Source organism: Gracilinanus agilis, chromosome 1 (assembly GCF_016433145.1).
Source record: "Gracilinanus agilis isolate LMUSP501 chromosome 1, AgileGrace, whole genome shotgun sequence".
NCBI classification, from domain to species: Eukaryota; Metazoa; Chordata; class Mammalia; order Didelphimorphia; family Didelphidae; genus Gracilinanus; species Gracilinanus agilis.
In genome coordinates, this window is record NC_058130.1 from 340,739,605 (window position 1) to 340,755,575 (window position 15,971).

The window sequence follows — 15,971 nt, forward strand, 5'->3', positions numbered from 1 at the left end:
AGGAAATGAGGCCAAATGATAGAGTGAGAAGGGAATATGCGCTGGGTTTTATTTTTCTTTAAAAGGAAATGCAGGAGACAGGTAGTACAGCAGATAGAATGGAATCGGGTTTCAAATATGGCCTCAGACACTTCTTAGCTATGTGACCCCAATTGCCTACCCCTTGCTGCTTTTCTGTCTTAGGATTGATACTGAGACAGAAGATAAAGGTTTAAAAAAATAAAAAGAAAAAAGGAAAATCAGGATGGCAAATGAAATAATTTTAAGTCAACAGCATTCTTTACCTTTCATGCTGTTGACAGGGATAGTATAAGCATTTTGGGGTTGGTAAGAACTTAGCTACTTGTACTCAGTTTCTCCATATGTAACTAGGTGGAGAAAGACATTACTTCTCAATAATTTCCTGTGCTTTTGTATCCATTCTGAAAGTGTGCAAGAAGCAGTGGGGATCCCGTGGGGTACCTAAGTCTATAATACTCTGATGCAAATGAAAGATTCATTCAGAATATTATGATAACATTATTAATACCATCTGTCCAGCATTCCCATCAGTGCCATCCAAGTATATTTTCAGTTGGTTTCATCATTCTACTTATTTTTCAAATATGCCGCATTATTACCTTCGTCTTTGATTCACAGAGCCGAATCGTTCATAGTGAGAAAGAAAATGGTGTTTGTGCCTGCAACATTTCTCAAACCCTAAGTCCACAGTGGTACCTGATACAGATAGGTCAGAATCCATATTTCCTTTCCCCAGAGCACTGTGAAGTCATAAACACGAAACAGTATCTGATCAAGACAATAAATAGACATGGGATTCTTAACTTGTATGTCATGGGCTGCTTTAGTAGTATGGTGGATGTCTATGCTTTTGAAAGCATAAAACAAAATGTATAATATTTCAAAAGAAAACAGTTATGTTGAAATGCGGTTATCGAAATGTTTTTCAAAACTAATTAACAAACTTCAGAAAACTTACATGAAAAATGTTTATTATACATAGTTGATAAAATAAAATAGCTTCACAAAAAAATAAAAATAAATAAGTGCCTACCATGTGTCAGGAAAAAAAAATAGTTCACAGATCCCAGGTTAAAAATCTGTTTTAGGCACTTCCCAGCTGTGTGACCCTGGGCAAGTCACTTGACCCCCATTGCCCACCCTTACCACTCTTCCACCTAGGAGCCAATACACAGAAGTTAAGGATTTTTTTTTAATCTGTTTTAGGTAGATTCTTTGGATATTATCCCATTATTCTATTCAGTGGTCAGAGAACTAAATAGAGTCCAAAAGGGGAAATACTTGATGAAATTGCTAGATATTGAAGAAGTTACAAAACTAAATAGATGTTCATTTCTAGTTTAGGTTCTACCCAGGACTTTACCACTTAACCACTCAACCATGCTTGGCTAGCCATGGTAAAAGCTTAGCCTGAATGACTGAAAGGCAATGGTAAAACCTGTATTTTAGTCAAGTCTCACAGTCTTCTTTCCATCAAGCTCATTTACCAGAACAGCTGGTAAAAAATGAAATGTTGGTGTCTGGATTTTTATCTCTTCTTCCAGTGGAAGAAGATGCTATTAAATAGTGGCAAGGTAAAAAAAATCAGGCAGGGGAGAAGGTAAAGGACTTGGGGAAATCTTCAAACAGAATATCTTGAACTCTGAATAATCAGGCATTAATTGATGATTGTCAGCCATTAAGCTTTTAACCCACCTAAATCTCTTTGACCTGCCTTCCTCCCCCATGGATCAAGGTCAGTGATACAATCTCTCTTGTGTCTTACAGGTTCATGGGAATGAAGTTTAAATCTGTAACTTTTAAAGACTCTGTTTTCAAGAGCTGCACCTTTGAGGACGTGACCTCCCTGAATACCTATTTCAGGAATTGTACATTTATTGACACTCTTTTTGACAACACAGGTAGGCCACTCACCATTGCCATCAAAGGCAGCCCAGTTGGGCAGGCAATAATAGGAAATTTATGCATGTAATTAGTGTGAGGATAGGGGGATCTGTGTAAAGTAATGAAAATACATAAAACAAATTCATTGCATCACTCTCAAAGAGCTTGCTGGGGTAAGGTTCCAATCTTATTGCCGAAGTTGGTACAAGTATATTTGTCTTACAGTTGTATCTCACTTTACCTAGTAGATGTGTTCCTGAAAAGTTGGGTGTGAATGAATTTTTCATAAACAATTCTATATAGTGTTGGAGAGTTCAATACCTAAAAAACCTTATTATGAATCTTTTTGAAAAGCAGACAATTTGTCTATAACTTTATCTGCTTTTATAAATCCAGGTTTTCTTGAGGTTTGCCTAAAGTAAGGTATATTTTATTATCTGTGACAAAAGTGGGCAGCATGATTTAGTGGGAAAACTTGGAGTCTGAGACTCAGTTCAAATTCCAGGTCATAATTACTAAATATGTGACATGGGTGAATCATTTTATTTCTTGTACTCTCCTCATCTATAAAAGGAGAGAGTTGTATTAGATAGATTGTGAAGTCCCTTCTAAATTTCCATCTATGATACTATAGAACTGTGGATGTTACCTGCCCTTTTTGTTTTTAACCGAAGCCCCTGGGGAGCCTAAAACACATCTGGGATGGGATCTAGATGGAATGAGTCCTATGTGACAGCCCCAACCCAGAAGGAAATCAAGATCAGACTCAGCTACACAACAGACTCTTCCCCACTTATTGTTGGCTCTCCCAGGAAGAGAAAGGGCAGAACCTTCTGCGGGTTGCCCTGCAGGCAGATGAGTACAAACTGCTCATTTCTATCTACCTCCTGGCTTGTAGCAGGATATAGCCCATATTTGAGCATCTCATGAAAGATGTGAGTAACTAGCAATGTTTTGACAGTTGTTAAATGTTTGACATATAAGCTCCTTGAGAGGAAGAATTACTTCGTTATTTGTATTTGTAGTCCCACTGAGTGGGTGTTTGATAACTGTTTATCAATTGATTGATAGATGGATAGAACTTTCTAGAAGATGCAAGGATAGATTGTACTCTTGATTTGCCTAATTCTATGTAATATTTCTAAAGTATTTAATGCAGAGAGGGAGATGTATAGATAGTATCATGGAAATAATTGAACTTGGACTAGGAAGCACTTAGTAAATGCTTTTTGTTGTTGTTCAGTTATTTGGTCATGTCCAACTTTTTGTGACACCATGGACTAGAGCATAACTTGTTCTTCTATCCTCCAGTATCTCTCAAAGTCTGTCCAAGTTCAATTGTTTCCATGATACTATCTATCCATCTCCCTTTCTGCTGTCCCCTTCTCCTACTGTCTTCAATCTCTCCCAATATCAGGGTCTTTTCCAATGAGCACTGTCTTCTCATTATGTGGACAAAGTATTTAAGCTTCAGTTCCAGTGAAGTCAGAATTAATTTCTTTAAGTATTTACTGATTTGATCTCCTTAAAGGGACTCTCAAAAGTCTTCTCCAATGGTGGCTAGGTAGCACAGTGGATAAATAAACAGGCCTGGAGTCAGGAGGACCTGGGTTCAAATATGGCCTCAGATACTTCCTCTTTGTGTGATGCAGGGCAAGTCCTTTAATCCCAATTGCCTAGCCCTTACTGTTCTTCTTTCTTAGAATTGATACTAAGACAAAAAGGTAAAGGTGTTTTTAAAAAGCTCTCTCCAGTACCACAATTTGAAAGCATCAATTCTTCTGCTTATTTCCTCCCTGACTGAATTCATTCACTTAGTCAATGAGCATTCTTTGCCTATGTGTATAATGAAATGTTATTGATTAATTTGAAGATATTGAAGAAGTTAAATATTGAAGAAGTTTAATAATAAATCATAAATAAGTAAATGTTAAATTCTAGTTCAGGTTCTACCTGGGACTCACTGTATGATTAGGAAATTCAAGCAGCTAGGTGCCACAGTGGATAGAGTGCTAGATCTATGATCAGGAATACCTGAATTCAAATCCTACCTTGGATACTTACTGCCTATGTGACACTGGGCAAGTCAGCTAAACTCTCTGAGTCTCAGTTTCCTCATTTATAAAATGGAGATAATAACACCTACATCTCAGAGTTGTAAGAATAAAATGAGGTATGTATATAAAGCACTCTGCAAACTTTAAAGAGCCATATCAACATAGTTTTTTTTTCATTATAAAACTTCTCTGTCAAGTTCCCACAAGACAACAAACATGACTCACAGTCTTACATTTTGAAATGTAAGAACTTAAAATTAGGTTTTTATGCTAATATGAGAACTATAAAGTAATATTGTGGTCGCCAATTTAAAATATTATAGCTCAAGTCAAAATGACTTTGAGTAGTGTTTATTTACAAAGAGGTGGAGAGTGAAAGTAGAAAAATGTAAGAAGATGGTAGAGAAAATGTCTAGCCTACTACACTAAATGTTGCTCCGGTATCTGGCTCAGTCCTGGCAGGTATAAATATGAAAAATAATAAAGGCTGCTACAAATATATATATTAGTATTTTAATTAAAGCCATGCTGATAGATAAAGTTATTAGACCACGCGCTTGTAAGAATTCAAAACTGCCGCCCTCGCCATTACTGTCTCCTGTCTCCTCCCCAGTCTGCTGGCCAAGAGCCCACTCCCATCTAACCCAGGAGATTTAAACTCTTCTCTGCGTGGACGTAGGTGTCCCCACGCCCAAAGAACTGGAAACGGAAACCCGTTGGACCACGGGAAATGTAGTTTGATACATTTCCCGTGTCCATAGAAAATATACATATATACTTTTAGATGGCATTTCCCAAATTTCACTTTTACAATTCCCCGTGAGGTCCGGCAAAAAAAGGTTAGTCCTTTTTCTTCGCTGGACCTGTAAAAATAGACAACTTCTAAAATTTTCAGGAATTTGGGGATAAAAGAAATAGATGAACAAATGGTTAAAATTAGCCGCATTGACAAAAAACCAATTTGGGGGCAGTCCCCTATTGGTATAACAGTGTACAATTAAAACAATGCATACAACTCAATTTCAACTCCCCATAGTTCAGTCAACTGCACCCCAAAGTTCAAAATTTTGTCTTCATGGTACAGTGAAGGCTTTTCAGACATCTTCGTGGTGTCTTCACCAAACGAGTTCGTCTTCTGGATTCTGGGGAGATGGCAAGATCCTTATCCTGAAATTATTCTCAAAAGAATTTAAACTTTACATTATAGATTACAAAACATACATTTTCTTCTAAGATTTATACAATTCCCTGTGAAATTACTCCTAAAAGAGTTAAATATACATATATTTTTACATTATCGAATTTTAAAAAACTTAACAGATATCTTAAACACACCTTTTTTTTCTAAAAAAGGGTACCTCAGGTCAGCTAAGGATGGCAAAATACAAAGAATAAAATTCAAGAAAAAAGAAGAAAAAATTAACTTGTGAATGAAATGTAAAATGTGCAAAAAATCTGGGGAAAATAAACTTAGACCTTTGAATGAAGGTCTAATTAAAGTGAATTCAGCAGATTGCAATTACCCATTCAGGGCCAGGACTAAAGGAAATGTCTCTCTCTGATCTGGCTTTATCATCAGCTTTTTTAGGGAACTGAGCCAAAATAAATAACCAATCTTAGGTGCTTTCTAGGAATCTAAGTCGAGGGGACCCACGTCCTCTAAAGTTTTAGAAAAGACTGGGACTCCAGGACTCAAACCCCAATTTCCAAGCCCTAAAGTATTGGCATAGAACTGCTGCAATTATGCAGATCTTAGTCAAGTCTCTGACCATGTGCTTTCTTTAGCACTATTAACGGCTTTCATATTCCCTTCTGGAATCAGAGAGAAAGGCATTTAATCACAGTCCTATAGGCTCAGGTATTTGCTGTAGGATCAGAAAAAGGATAAATAATGATTATATATGTACTTCCAGTACAAGATGAGAAAAAGGAAAAAATCAATTGCTCTCATTAAAAAAAATGTTTTAAAAAATCAAAAATATATATATATAGGGGCAGCTGGGTAGCTCAGTGGAGTGAGAGTCAGGCCTAGAGACAGGAGGTCCTAGGTTCAAACCCGGCCTCAGACACTTCCCAGCTGTGTGACCCTGGGCAAGTCACTTGACCCCCATTGCCCACCCTTACCAATCTTCCACCTATGAGACAATACACCGAAGTACAAGGGTTTAAAAAAAATTTAAAAAAAAAAAAATATATATATATAGCTTAGAACTAGAAGGGTTATGTTACCCAAAAATGAGGTTTTCATTCTGTGAGTGTAAATGGATCTTACAAATAGCAGATTCACAGTGCACATTCAAATAGAGTACCATTATTTCCAATAGCACATTTTAAAACAATGATGTTTAAAATCATTTACTTGTTACAACTTTTAATCTTGGCTAAGTGTTTCTCAACAAACCCTGTTATTGCTTCCATAGCAAAATGTGATATTTAAAAAAAGAAACCTTCTGGTCTAAATTATCCTCAGATAAGAATATACAGGAACTCCTTGGCTTCCTGTTTTAAAGAATCCTGGGCAGGAAATGCTTCTACCCATTTAAGGCAATAATTTCTCTTATAATAAAATATATAAAAGCTTTATCCTTTAAGACAACAATTCTTAAGGATTTAAAGTAAAAGTTAAAAAATACCTCTTGTAAAATTACAAGGTAATATTCAAAGCATGGAAACTTTCAAGGTTCTTTGCAATTACCAAGACAGAGTAAATTTTAAAAGACATGTGCTCTATAAATCCAGTAGTATCAGATCAACAAGCTGATCAAAACCTCTTACCAGTTCTAATAAATTTTTTTTTCATTATTTGGGAGTTACAATAAAATCATAACAGAATTAATCTAGCAGCCACAAACTACATTAACTTAAAATGATTCAGTGTAACAGGAAAATCAACGAAATAAGCAAGATTAATTTACAAAACACTAATTAGCAAAATACAGTAAGATACAGTCTCTTTAAAAGTCATTCAGTTCTGAAAGGTTTTTTTTTTATATATAATCAGTCTTTGCTCAAAGTTCTGAGCAGGTATGGGGTGAAATTTCTTCCCCTGAGTTCAGTTTTTAATCACAAGCAAGTCTGAATAGGCCATTTGGCCCCATTAAAGGTAAACGCTAGGTCCACATGGGGTCAGGTCATTGGGCTCGGGGCTAGAGAAAAAGTTTTGTAGAAAATCCCACGTGTAGAGCTTGTGTGGGTGGCTAAATTAGGTCTTTAGAGAAACACGTGGAAGGCTAGAAATAGGGAGAAAGGGGAATATACTACCAAAATCTTTAGCGGCAGAGCTGAAGCAGTCTCTAGAGATCGAGATCTCAGCAAAGGCAGCAGCCGGGGCTCATCCATGTTGGAGCTCCCATTGAAGTGGAAGCTGCAGCACTGGGACTGGAACTAGCAGGATTAGCAGCATCAGGGGCAAGAAAAGCAGCGATCACAGGGACTGGAACACTGGCAGGCTTGCAGTCAGGAAGCAGTAGGAATGGAGATCAACGGCAGACAAAACTGGCTGGCCTCCGGCATTTTAGTGTAAAGCCAAAAGCCCGAATCGGCTGGCCTGACCTCCCTCCCAAGGTGGTTTGAGCTGGACTGGCTGGCCGAGTCCCACCTGAGGCAAAAACGTGCTGTTGCTTTTAGCAAAAGCATGGCAAGGAAAGTCACTTTCCCTTTTAAAAAAAGTGCTCAAAAGAGCTCAGCCAGGCCAAAAAGAAAGCATGGCTATCGTTAGGCTATCTGGAAAATTGAGAATTTGAATTTCGACCTTCTGGTTCGCCAAATTATAAGTATTAAAAATAATAAAGGCTGCTATAAATATATATATATTAGTATTTTAATTAAAGCCATGCTGATAGATAAAGTTATTAGACCACGTGCTTGTAAGAATTCAAAACCGCCACCCTTGCCATTACTGTCTCCTGTCTCCTCCCCAGTCTGCTGGCCAAGAGCCCACTCCCATCTAACCCAGGGGATTTAAACTCTTCTCTGCGTGGACGTAGGTGTCCCCACGCCCAAAGAATCGGAAACAGAAACCCGTTGGACCATGGGAAATGTAGTTTGATACATTTCCCATGTCCATAGAAAATATACATATATACTTTTAGATGGCATTTCCCAAATTTCACTTTTACACAGGGCTCATTAACCCTCAGCCAGAGGACCCAGTGGTTCCACCTACTCAGCCTCCTCCAGGAAAGGAAGGGCTCTCTGGAATTAATCTCTCCAGAAGTCAGGAAAGGAAGGCCAGCTATTCACTCACCCAAGATGAAGTCCAAAGGGGAAGATCCAGGAGCCACCTCCAAAAGCCAAGTCACCAAGGAAGCCCTCTGGACAGGAAGTTCAGAACTTTTTATAATCCTTTTTCCATGTCACTTCCTGTCCCTTCCTCCACTTTACAGGAACCAATTTCAGTCTTTCAATTTGCTTAGCACTGCCCGGGGGTGGTCAGTCACCTCTGGAGTTGCCACCCACTTTTAGCAAATGACTTGCAAACACTCTTACTTAGTGTTAAGTAGGGGTGTTTAAGTTTTTGGTTGATTAATTTAAAAATTGCTGATTGAAAGACAAAGAAAATTTGATTCAGTCTTCACAATACCCCCTGTGATTCTTTGGGAGACTAGTCTCCCCAATGAATCATTTAACATAACCAGCTTATACCTCTAAAGATCTTCTAGCTAACAGTACATACAATTTTTCATTTTCTAAGAGGAAACTACAATAGTTAGAGATAAGAGGGAAATAAAAGAGAGAGAGAGCAAAACCAATGTTTGCTAAGTGCATTGACAAAAACCCAATTGGGGGCAGTCCCCTTTGGCATAAGAGTTTACATTCAGAATAAATGTGTTCAACCCTTTCAGTTCAATCAATTATATCCTAAAGTTCATTCTGGATCTTCTGATGCAGTAGAGGTTTCTTTATGGCACTTTCTCCAAACAGTTCATTTTCTTAATTCAAGAAGTTAGCAAGATTCTTTTCCAGAAATTTTTCTCAAAAAAAAATTTTTTTAAGTCTGGGATTTTATGAGAATTATACAGAAACAAATTGTGATCTCCATAACTAGATGATGTGGGTGCTATTAGGAACACAGTATCAATATGACTCAACTAGAATAAACTGTGGTAAAAAATAAAAATAAATTAGGGTCAGTTAGTCATGGTAAAGGAAGAAGCGACTAGACTCCCTAATTCATTAAGTCAATCAATATTGGAGACAGTGTGGATGAATAGAGCGAGCCCTGGACTTGGAATGAGGAAATCTGAGTTTGATTCTAGTCTGTGACACATATTAGCCTTATGACACTGAGGAAATCATTTAACTTTTCTGTGAACTAGTTTTCTTAACTGTAAAATGGAAGTAATATACCTACCTCAATCAACAAGTAATTATTTTTTTAACCCTTAACTTCTGTGTATTGGCTCTTAGGTGGAAGAGTGATAAGGGTGGGCAATGGGGGTCAAGTGACTTGCCCAGGGTCACACAGCTGGGAAGTGTCTGAGGCCGGATTTGAACCTAGGACCTCCCGTCCCTAGGCCTGACTCTCAATCCACTGAGCAATGCAGCTGCCCCATCAACAAGTAATTATTAAGCATCTACTTTGTGCCAAATATTCTACCAGGCACTGGGGACACAAAAAATGAAAAATCTTCATCCTATAGTCAATAGGGGAGGTAGCATATACACAGGTAAGTAAAAAGTAATATATTTCTCAAGTTGTAAATAAAACCGTTTCTGAGATTACTCTTAAAACCCTATGCAGAGCAGCTGGGTAGCTCAGAGGATTTAGAGCCAGGCCTAGAGACAGGAGGTCCTAGGTTCAAATCTAGCCTCAGACACTTCCTAGCTATGTGACCCTGGGCAAGTCACTTGATCTCCATTGCCTAGCCCTTACCACTGTTCTGCCTTGGAGCCAATACACAGTATTGACTCCAAGACAAAAGGTAAGGGTTTTAAAAAAAATTTTTAAAAAAACCCCTATGCAGTGGGGGAGAGAGGTGGGGGTGGGGCACAGCACATTGTGAGGAATGTGTTCTCTACCCTCAGGAGGCTTACAGTCTTAATACTCTTACTAAATTCTTGGTATATTTCCTATTCACCTTACAAGTAGGTGGTATTGAATCACCTCTATATTTCTTCCACAGATTTTGAGCCATATAAATTCATTGACAGCGAATTTAAAAACTGCACGTTTTTGCACAATAAAACCGGGTGTCAGATCAGCTTCGATGACGACTATAGCGCCTACTGGATTTACTTTGTTAATTTCCTGGGTACCCTGGCAGTGTTGCCAGGGAACATTGTGTCTGCCCTGCTGATGGACAGGATCGGCCGTTTAACCATGCTAGGTATGTGTGTGTTTGCCTGGGTTATGGAAAAGGAAACAACTGCTCTTGCATTCCATGGAGGTCAAAACAAATCCCTGCCATGGAGCTGACCTTGGTGCTTAATTAGAGCCTAACATTATATCTAACTCCATTTCATGGGAGCAGCTCCCATGAATTCATTACCAAACTGAAAAAAGTAATTATGGATGACAAATATGTACTTAAATATTTTGTAATGTTCATTTCATAGTCTCCATGTTTGAAATCCAGTTGGTTAGGCAACCTAGTCTTCCTGGTGAATAACCTGCTACATCATATTAATGATTTATAGTGGAGCAAGGAATATAGTACATATAATATGAGGCAGCTAGGTGATATGGTGGACAGAGTGCCAGGTCTGGAGTTGAGAAGACTCATCTTCCTGAGTTCAAAATGGCCTCAGACACTTGCTAGCTGCATGACCCTAGGAAAGTCACTCAACCTTGTCTCAGTTTCTTCATATGTAAAATGAGCCGGGAAAGGAAATGACAAACCACTCCACTATCTTTGCCAAGAAAACTCAAAATGGGGTCACATCACGAACAGTCAGACACAGCTGAGTGTAAGAGGGAGATTTTAGATATTATATAGATATATATTTAAAGTGTGGCAGCCAGGAATCAATAATTCAGATTGATTCCGTAATTAAAATAGACCCAAGTCAGGATCAGGTTTAAGGTAGTTTATTTACAATTAGGAAGGTAGAAAGTAGGGAAATAAAGAGAGGGAAAGGCTAGTCCAGGCCTGCAGAGGCCTGGACGGAGAGAGAGGGTTAAAAGGCTAATTAACCTAATTTACATGCCACAAGGCCTTAACAATCAGAGAGGTAAGAGCCTACTTAAGGCAGAGTTTGGAAACCCCAAGGTAGACCAAGGAAGTCAGCCTAACTTACCCACGTGACAATTCAGAGTGGAAGCAGTCTGAGGTCTCAGCTGAGAATCTTCAGCACCAAGTTCAAAGCTGGAACTGCCTCAACAGGAAGTAACCAACATACTTGAAGAGATAGTGTCTCTTGTCACTTCCCGTGGGTCTACCTCTAATTCAAGTGGACAAATGGCAGCCTCTACACTGTTTTGGACTGCCCAAAGTCCCTTGTTCTTGATTTGTTACTTATTGTTACCTGTGGGTAACTCATCTCCCCTCCCCACTAAGGGAGGTAGGGATGACATCATCTCGGGTAAGTAGAGTTTTGACTATGAATGGGCCAGAGCTAATTCCATTTACACATGAGTGAACAACAATGCCTTACAGGTTCATTATTGGGGATGCTCTTTGTTCAACCTAAGACCTTTTTGTTCAAAGACCTTTTGTTCAGCATAAATAAATGTCAGCTATTAGTGATGGTTATTGTCTTGGACCAAGTATAGTCCTCACTTTCAAGACCTAAAAAAGGGGGCAGCTGGGTAGCTCAGTAAATTGAGAGTCAGACCTAGAGAGGGGAGGTCCAGGGTTCAAATCTTTCCTTAGACACATCCCAGCTGTGTGACCCTGGGCAAATCACTTAACCCCCATTACCTAGCCCTTACCACTCTTCTGCCTTGGAGCCAATACACTATTTTGACTCCAAGACAGAAGGTAAGGGGTTAAAAAAAAACAAAAACCTAAAAAAGTTTCACCTTGAACTTAACAGGGATTCATTGATTCAGTCAATTAGTATTAATTAGGAGCCTACTGTGTGGGACAACTAGGTTGCTCAGTGAATTGAGATCCAGATCTCAAGATAGGAGGTCCTGGGTTCAAATATGGCCCCAGATACTTCCTTGCTGGGTGACCCTGGGCAAGTCACTTAATCCCAATTGCCTAGTTTTTCCCCACTCATTTGCCTTAGAACCAGTACTTAGTATCATTTCTAAAATGGAAGGTAAGGGTGTGATTATTTGTTTTTTAAGCCAACTATGTGCCAGGCACTATGCTAAGTTCTGGGCTCTTAGTGGTGATAATTATCCAATGCTAAGGATACTTGCTCTAAGAAAATAAAATAAAACAAAAACAAACCTGGCTACTTTTGTGTGGTTTCTTGTTATTAGGTGGTTCTATGGTGCTTTCTGGGATTAGCTGCTTTTTCTTATGGTTTGGCACCAGTGAATCCATGATGATAGGTATGCTGTGTCTCTACAATGGCCTGACCATTTCTGCCTGGAATTCCCTGGATGTGGTCACCGTGGAACTCTACCCAACAGACAGAAGGTATGTTGCAACCACCCAGCATTCCTAGAAGGAACTGAGCCAATAGGAGTGAATGAGAAGGTGTCAGGGCTAGCCAAATAGACTGCTGTCCCCAGAAACGACCTAAAAACATCTGGCTTGTGAGCTGCAGGTTCCAGAAGAGCCTCAAATAATAATAATAAAACCAGAACGGGAATTGGTAGCAGAAACAAATAAGGCAGTAAAACTGAAGGAAGTTAATTAAAAATATGAATTTGTTTATTGGCTGAGGATATGTGGAGACCATAAGAAGACAGCAGGCGCTGGGATTTAACGGCGTCCTTTGGACCAGCTAATGAGTTTGGGCAAAAATTTGAACTGCTAATCAGTCCCAGGAGGGTGAATATATTGGGTCAGCATGATCTCTTTATTAATCAACCATAAAGAAGGCCCCTAAACCCAGATCTGGACTTTCCAAAGTGCTTGAAGGAAAGCCCAGCACATTTCCAATTTTTGTGAGGATTGCTATTGAAAGAAAATTACTCATCTAGTCCAAAGTTGGAGACATTCAGACTTTCGGCCTTATGTCAGAGAAAGGAGGCTTTTAGTTAGGAAATGGAATGAATTCAGCAATGGAGTATTTCATTTAAAGAAAAGGAAGTAATTTTATTTTTGTCATTTGACATGTGTGAGGAAAAATCCTTTTTTTTGTTTCATTCTCAAATGACCCTTCAATTTTCTCCCCATGCAATGGAGTCAGTATTATTATCTGTGTTTTGATTGGGAGTGTGATAGGGAGAAGGGATTTTTCCAGGGTTGTAGTTCAAATGTTTTTACTCCTGAGTAGGAATGTTCCTCCCCTTCACCACCCTGACCCCTCTCTGCTGTTTTTCAATTATCCTTTTCTTTTACCTCCTCACCTCTGATTCACTCTGGTCCCTCAGATTACAGACAGTCTTAGTTTCTTTTTTCCCTTTTATATTATGAACATACTGATAATCAATAAACTAAAACATTTCATTATGCAAAGCAAAAAAGGATAGAATATAAAACTGAACTTCTGTTGTTTATATTTTGCCACTAGAAAAATAATCATCCTAAAACACCATTTTCTTCATGACCCTAGCTGTCTCAAAAATCTCCCACAATTTCCCTTTTTTTTTTGTTCAGTTGTATCTGATTCTTCATGATTTCATAGACCACAGCATGCCATTTTCTTGGCAAAATTACTGGAGTGGTTTACCATTTCCTTCTCTAGTAGATTAAAGTAAATAGAAGTTAAATGACTTATCCAGGGTCGCCCAGCTCATTAACTGCATGTGAGACCGGATTTGAACTCAGATCTTCCTGACTCTAGGCCTGGGGCACTATCCATTGAGGTACCTAGCTGCCAAAATTTCCCATTACCAACAGGATAAAATCCAAATTCCTTATTTTGTTATTTATTTTAGTGGCTATGGAACCTCCCAGAGTAACAATATTATGCCAGTTAAGGAGGAATGAGAAGGTAGGAGAGATAATGTGGCACAGTGGAAAAACAATCAAAGAACTTGTGTTTAAAGCTTTCCTCTGATAACTACTATCTTCATATTCTCAGGAAATAATTTCATCTCTAATAGCCTAGACAATATGTACGGTAAATAGAACCCTAGACTTGGAGTTAGGAAGATCTGAATTCAAATCTTGCCTCCAACACTAACTGTGTGACCCTGGGCAAGTCACTTAGCTCCTAGTTCCTCATCTGCAAAATAAGAGGTCCCTGGAGAAGGACCTAGCAAACCACTCTTTTGAGTATCTTTGCCAAGAAAACCCCAAAGACAAAGAAGTCAAACCCGTAAAGTTAAACATTACTGAACAACTAAACAACAACACCAACTTCAATTCTAAGGTTAGAATGAAAGAGTTGACCTAGAATATCTTTATGGACTCTTCCAGCTCTAGAGTGATAATATTAAGAAGCCCAGAATGCTGATTGGCTCTCTCACTGGGCACCAGCCTATTACCGAAGAGCTACAGATTTTAGGGAACCACATAAGCTACTGCTTAGGGGCAGGGGAATGGAACTTAAATGAAGAAAGACTTATTAGCTCATCATTCCTGAATATTTTACTCAGGGCCTGGAAAATGGAAGCTTTCCAGAAATGTAATGAAGTAGTCCTCACTAATGATGCAATTAAAGCCACAAATTTCTAGTTTTGCTGGTGGAAACTGGCATTCATTAGAACCTAATAAAGCCACTGCATTCTATTTTTGCTACCAGACCCAGTCTGTCCTTACAGCTTATTGCTGGTCTCGGCCCAGTGCCCACTGTTCCTCTCTAAAGAACTTAATTCAAGGAATGGACATCCGGAGCTTCAGAGCTGCAGATCAGAATGAAAACTTACTGGGATTTCAGTGCTTGGATCCAATGAAAGTTAAAATCTTGAACTTTTGAGAATTTAGCTAGCACTCCATCATGTACTTTTTTTTTTTTTTTACTCATTTTTACCTGGAATGGAACAGTAATGGACTTGGATTTGCACTGAGGTAGCCTCATATGATAGTGGTTATTACTTCTACTAATATAATAGTCATTACTTCTCTCCACCATCCCAGAAAACAGTAAGATGTTCTCCTCAGACATTTAGAAGACCTAATCATTTAACCTCTGCCTACCTCAGTTTCCTCAACTGTCAAATGTAGAAGAATAACACCTGTCTTCTGGGGATGCTTTGAGAATCAAATGAGGTGTTGCTTGCCAATTGCTTAGCACAGTGGCTGGTCTACAGGAGGCACATAATAAAGACTTGTTTCCTTCCTTTGTGTTATTAGATTCTAATGAATGGTAATTTCCACCAGCAAACTGGAAGGTGGCTTTAATTGCATCATTAGGGAAGACTACTTCCCTTGTGATGCTTTGTGATAGACATTGGATAAACCATAGAGCTGGGGACAGCCAGGTGACACAGAGGAATGAGCACCATGCCTGTAGAGAGGGCCTGGACTCAAATCTGACCTCGTATACTTCCCAGTTGCCTTGCCCTTGTCCTTTGGTTTTAGAGTTCTTTCTAAGACAGAAAATAGGGGTTTAAAAAAACTAGAGAACTGGACTTAATTTTGCTTGAAATCAGAGATAGCTGAGAGGAGGAGGATGGACTATAATGGGCAAATTTTTCTTGTTGGTTTCAGTCATATCCAACTCTCTGTGACTCCATTTGGAGTTTTCTTGGCAAAGATACTGGAGTGGTTTGTCATTTCCTTCTCCAGCTTGACAGATGGGGAAACTGAGGCAAACAAGGTTAAGTGACTTGCCCAGGGTCACACAGCTGGTAAATATATGAGGTCAGATTTGAACTCAGGAAGATGAATCTTCTTTATTTCAAGCCCAGTGCGTTATCCACAGAACCAACTAGCTGTCCCAGGCAACCTTTTACATGAAGCATATCCTGATCCCCACTCCTGCCCCTAGCTGCTTTACTTCTCCTAAAATTACTTTGTCTCCATTTTGTATATATTTTTAATTGCCTCCATGTGTACA

General features: G+C 38.9%; 1 protein-coding gene across 1 annotated transcript in view; it reads left to right on the top strand.

Annotated features, from left to right (window-relative positions):
- SV2C (synaptic vesicle glycoprotein 2C) overlaps positions 1-15,971 on the top strand; it is a 210,629-nt gene that overhangs the window by 182,050 nt on the left and 12,608 nt on the right. The window contains exons 9-11 of the mRNA XM_044663106.1: positions 1,789-1,922; positions 10,088-10,291; positions 12,337-12,496. Of these exons, the coding sequence (XP_044519041.1) occupies positions 1,789-1,922; positions 10,088-10,291; positions 12,337-12,496 (498 nt within the window). The remainder of the gene's footprint in view (positions 1-1,788; positions 1,923-10,087; positions 10,292-12,336; positions 12,497-15,971) is intronic.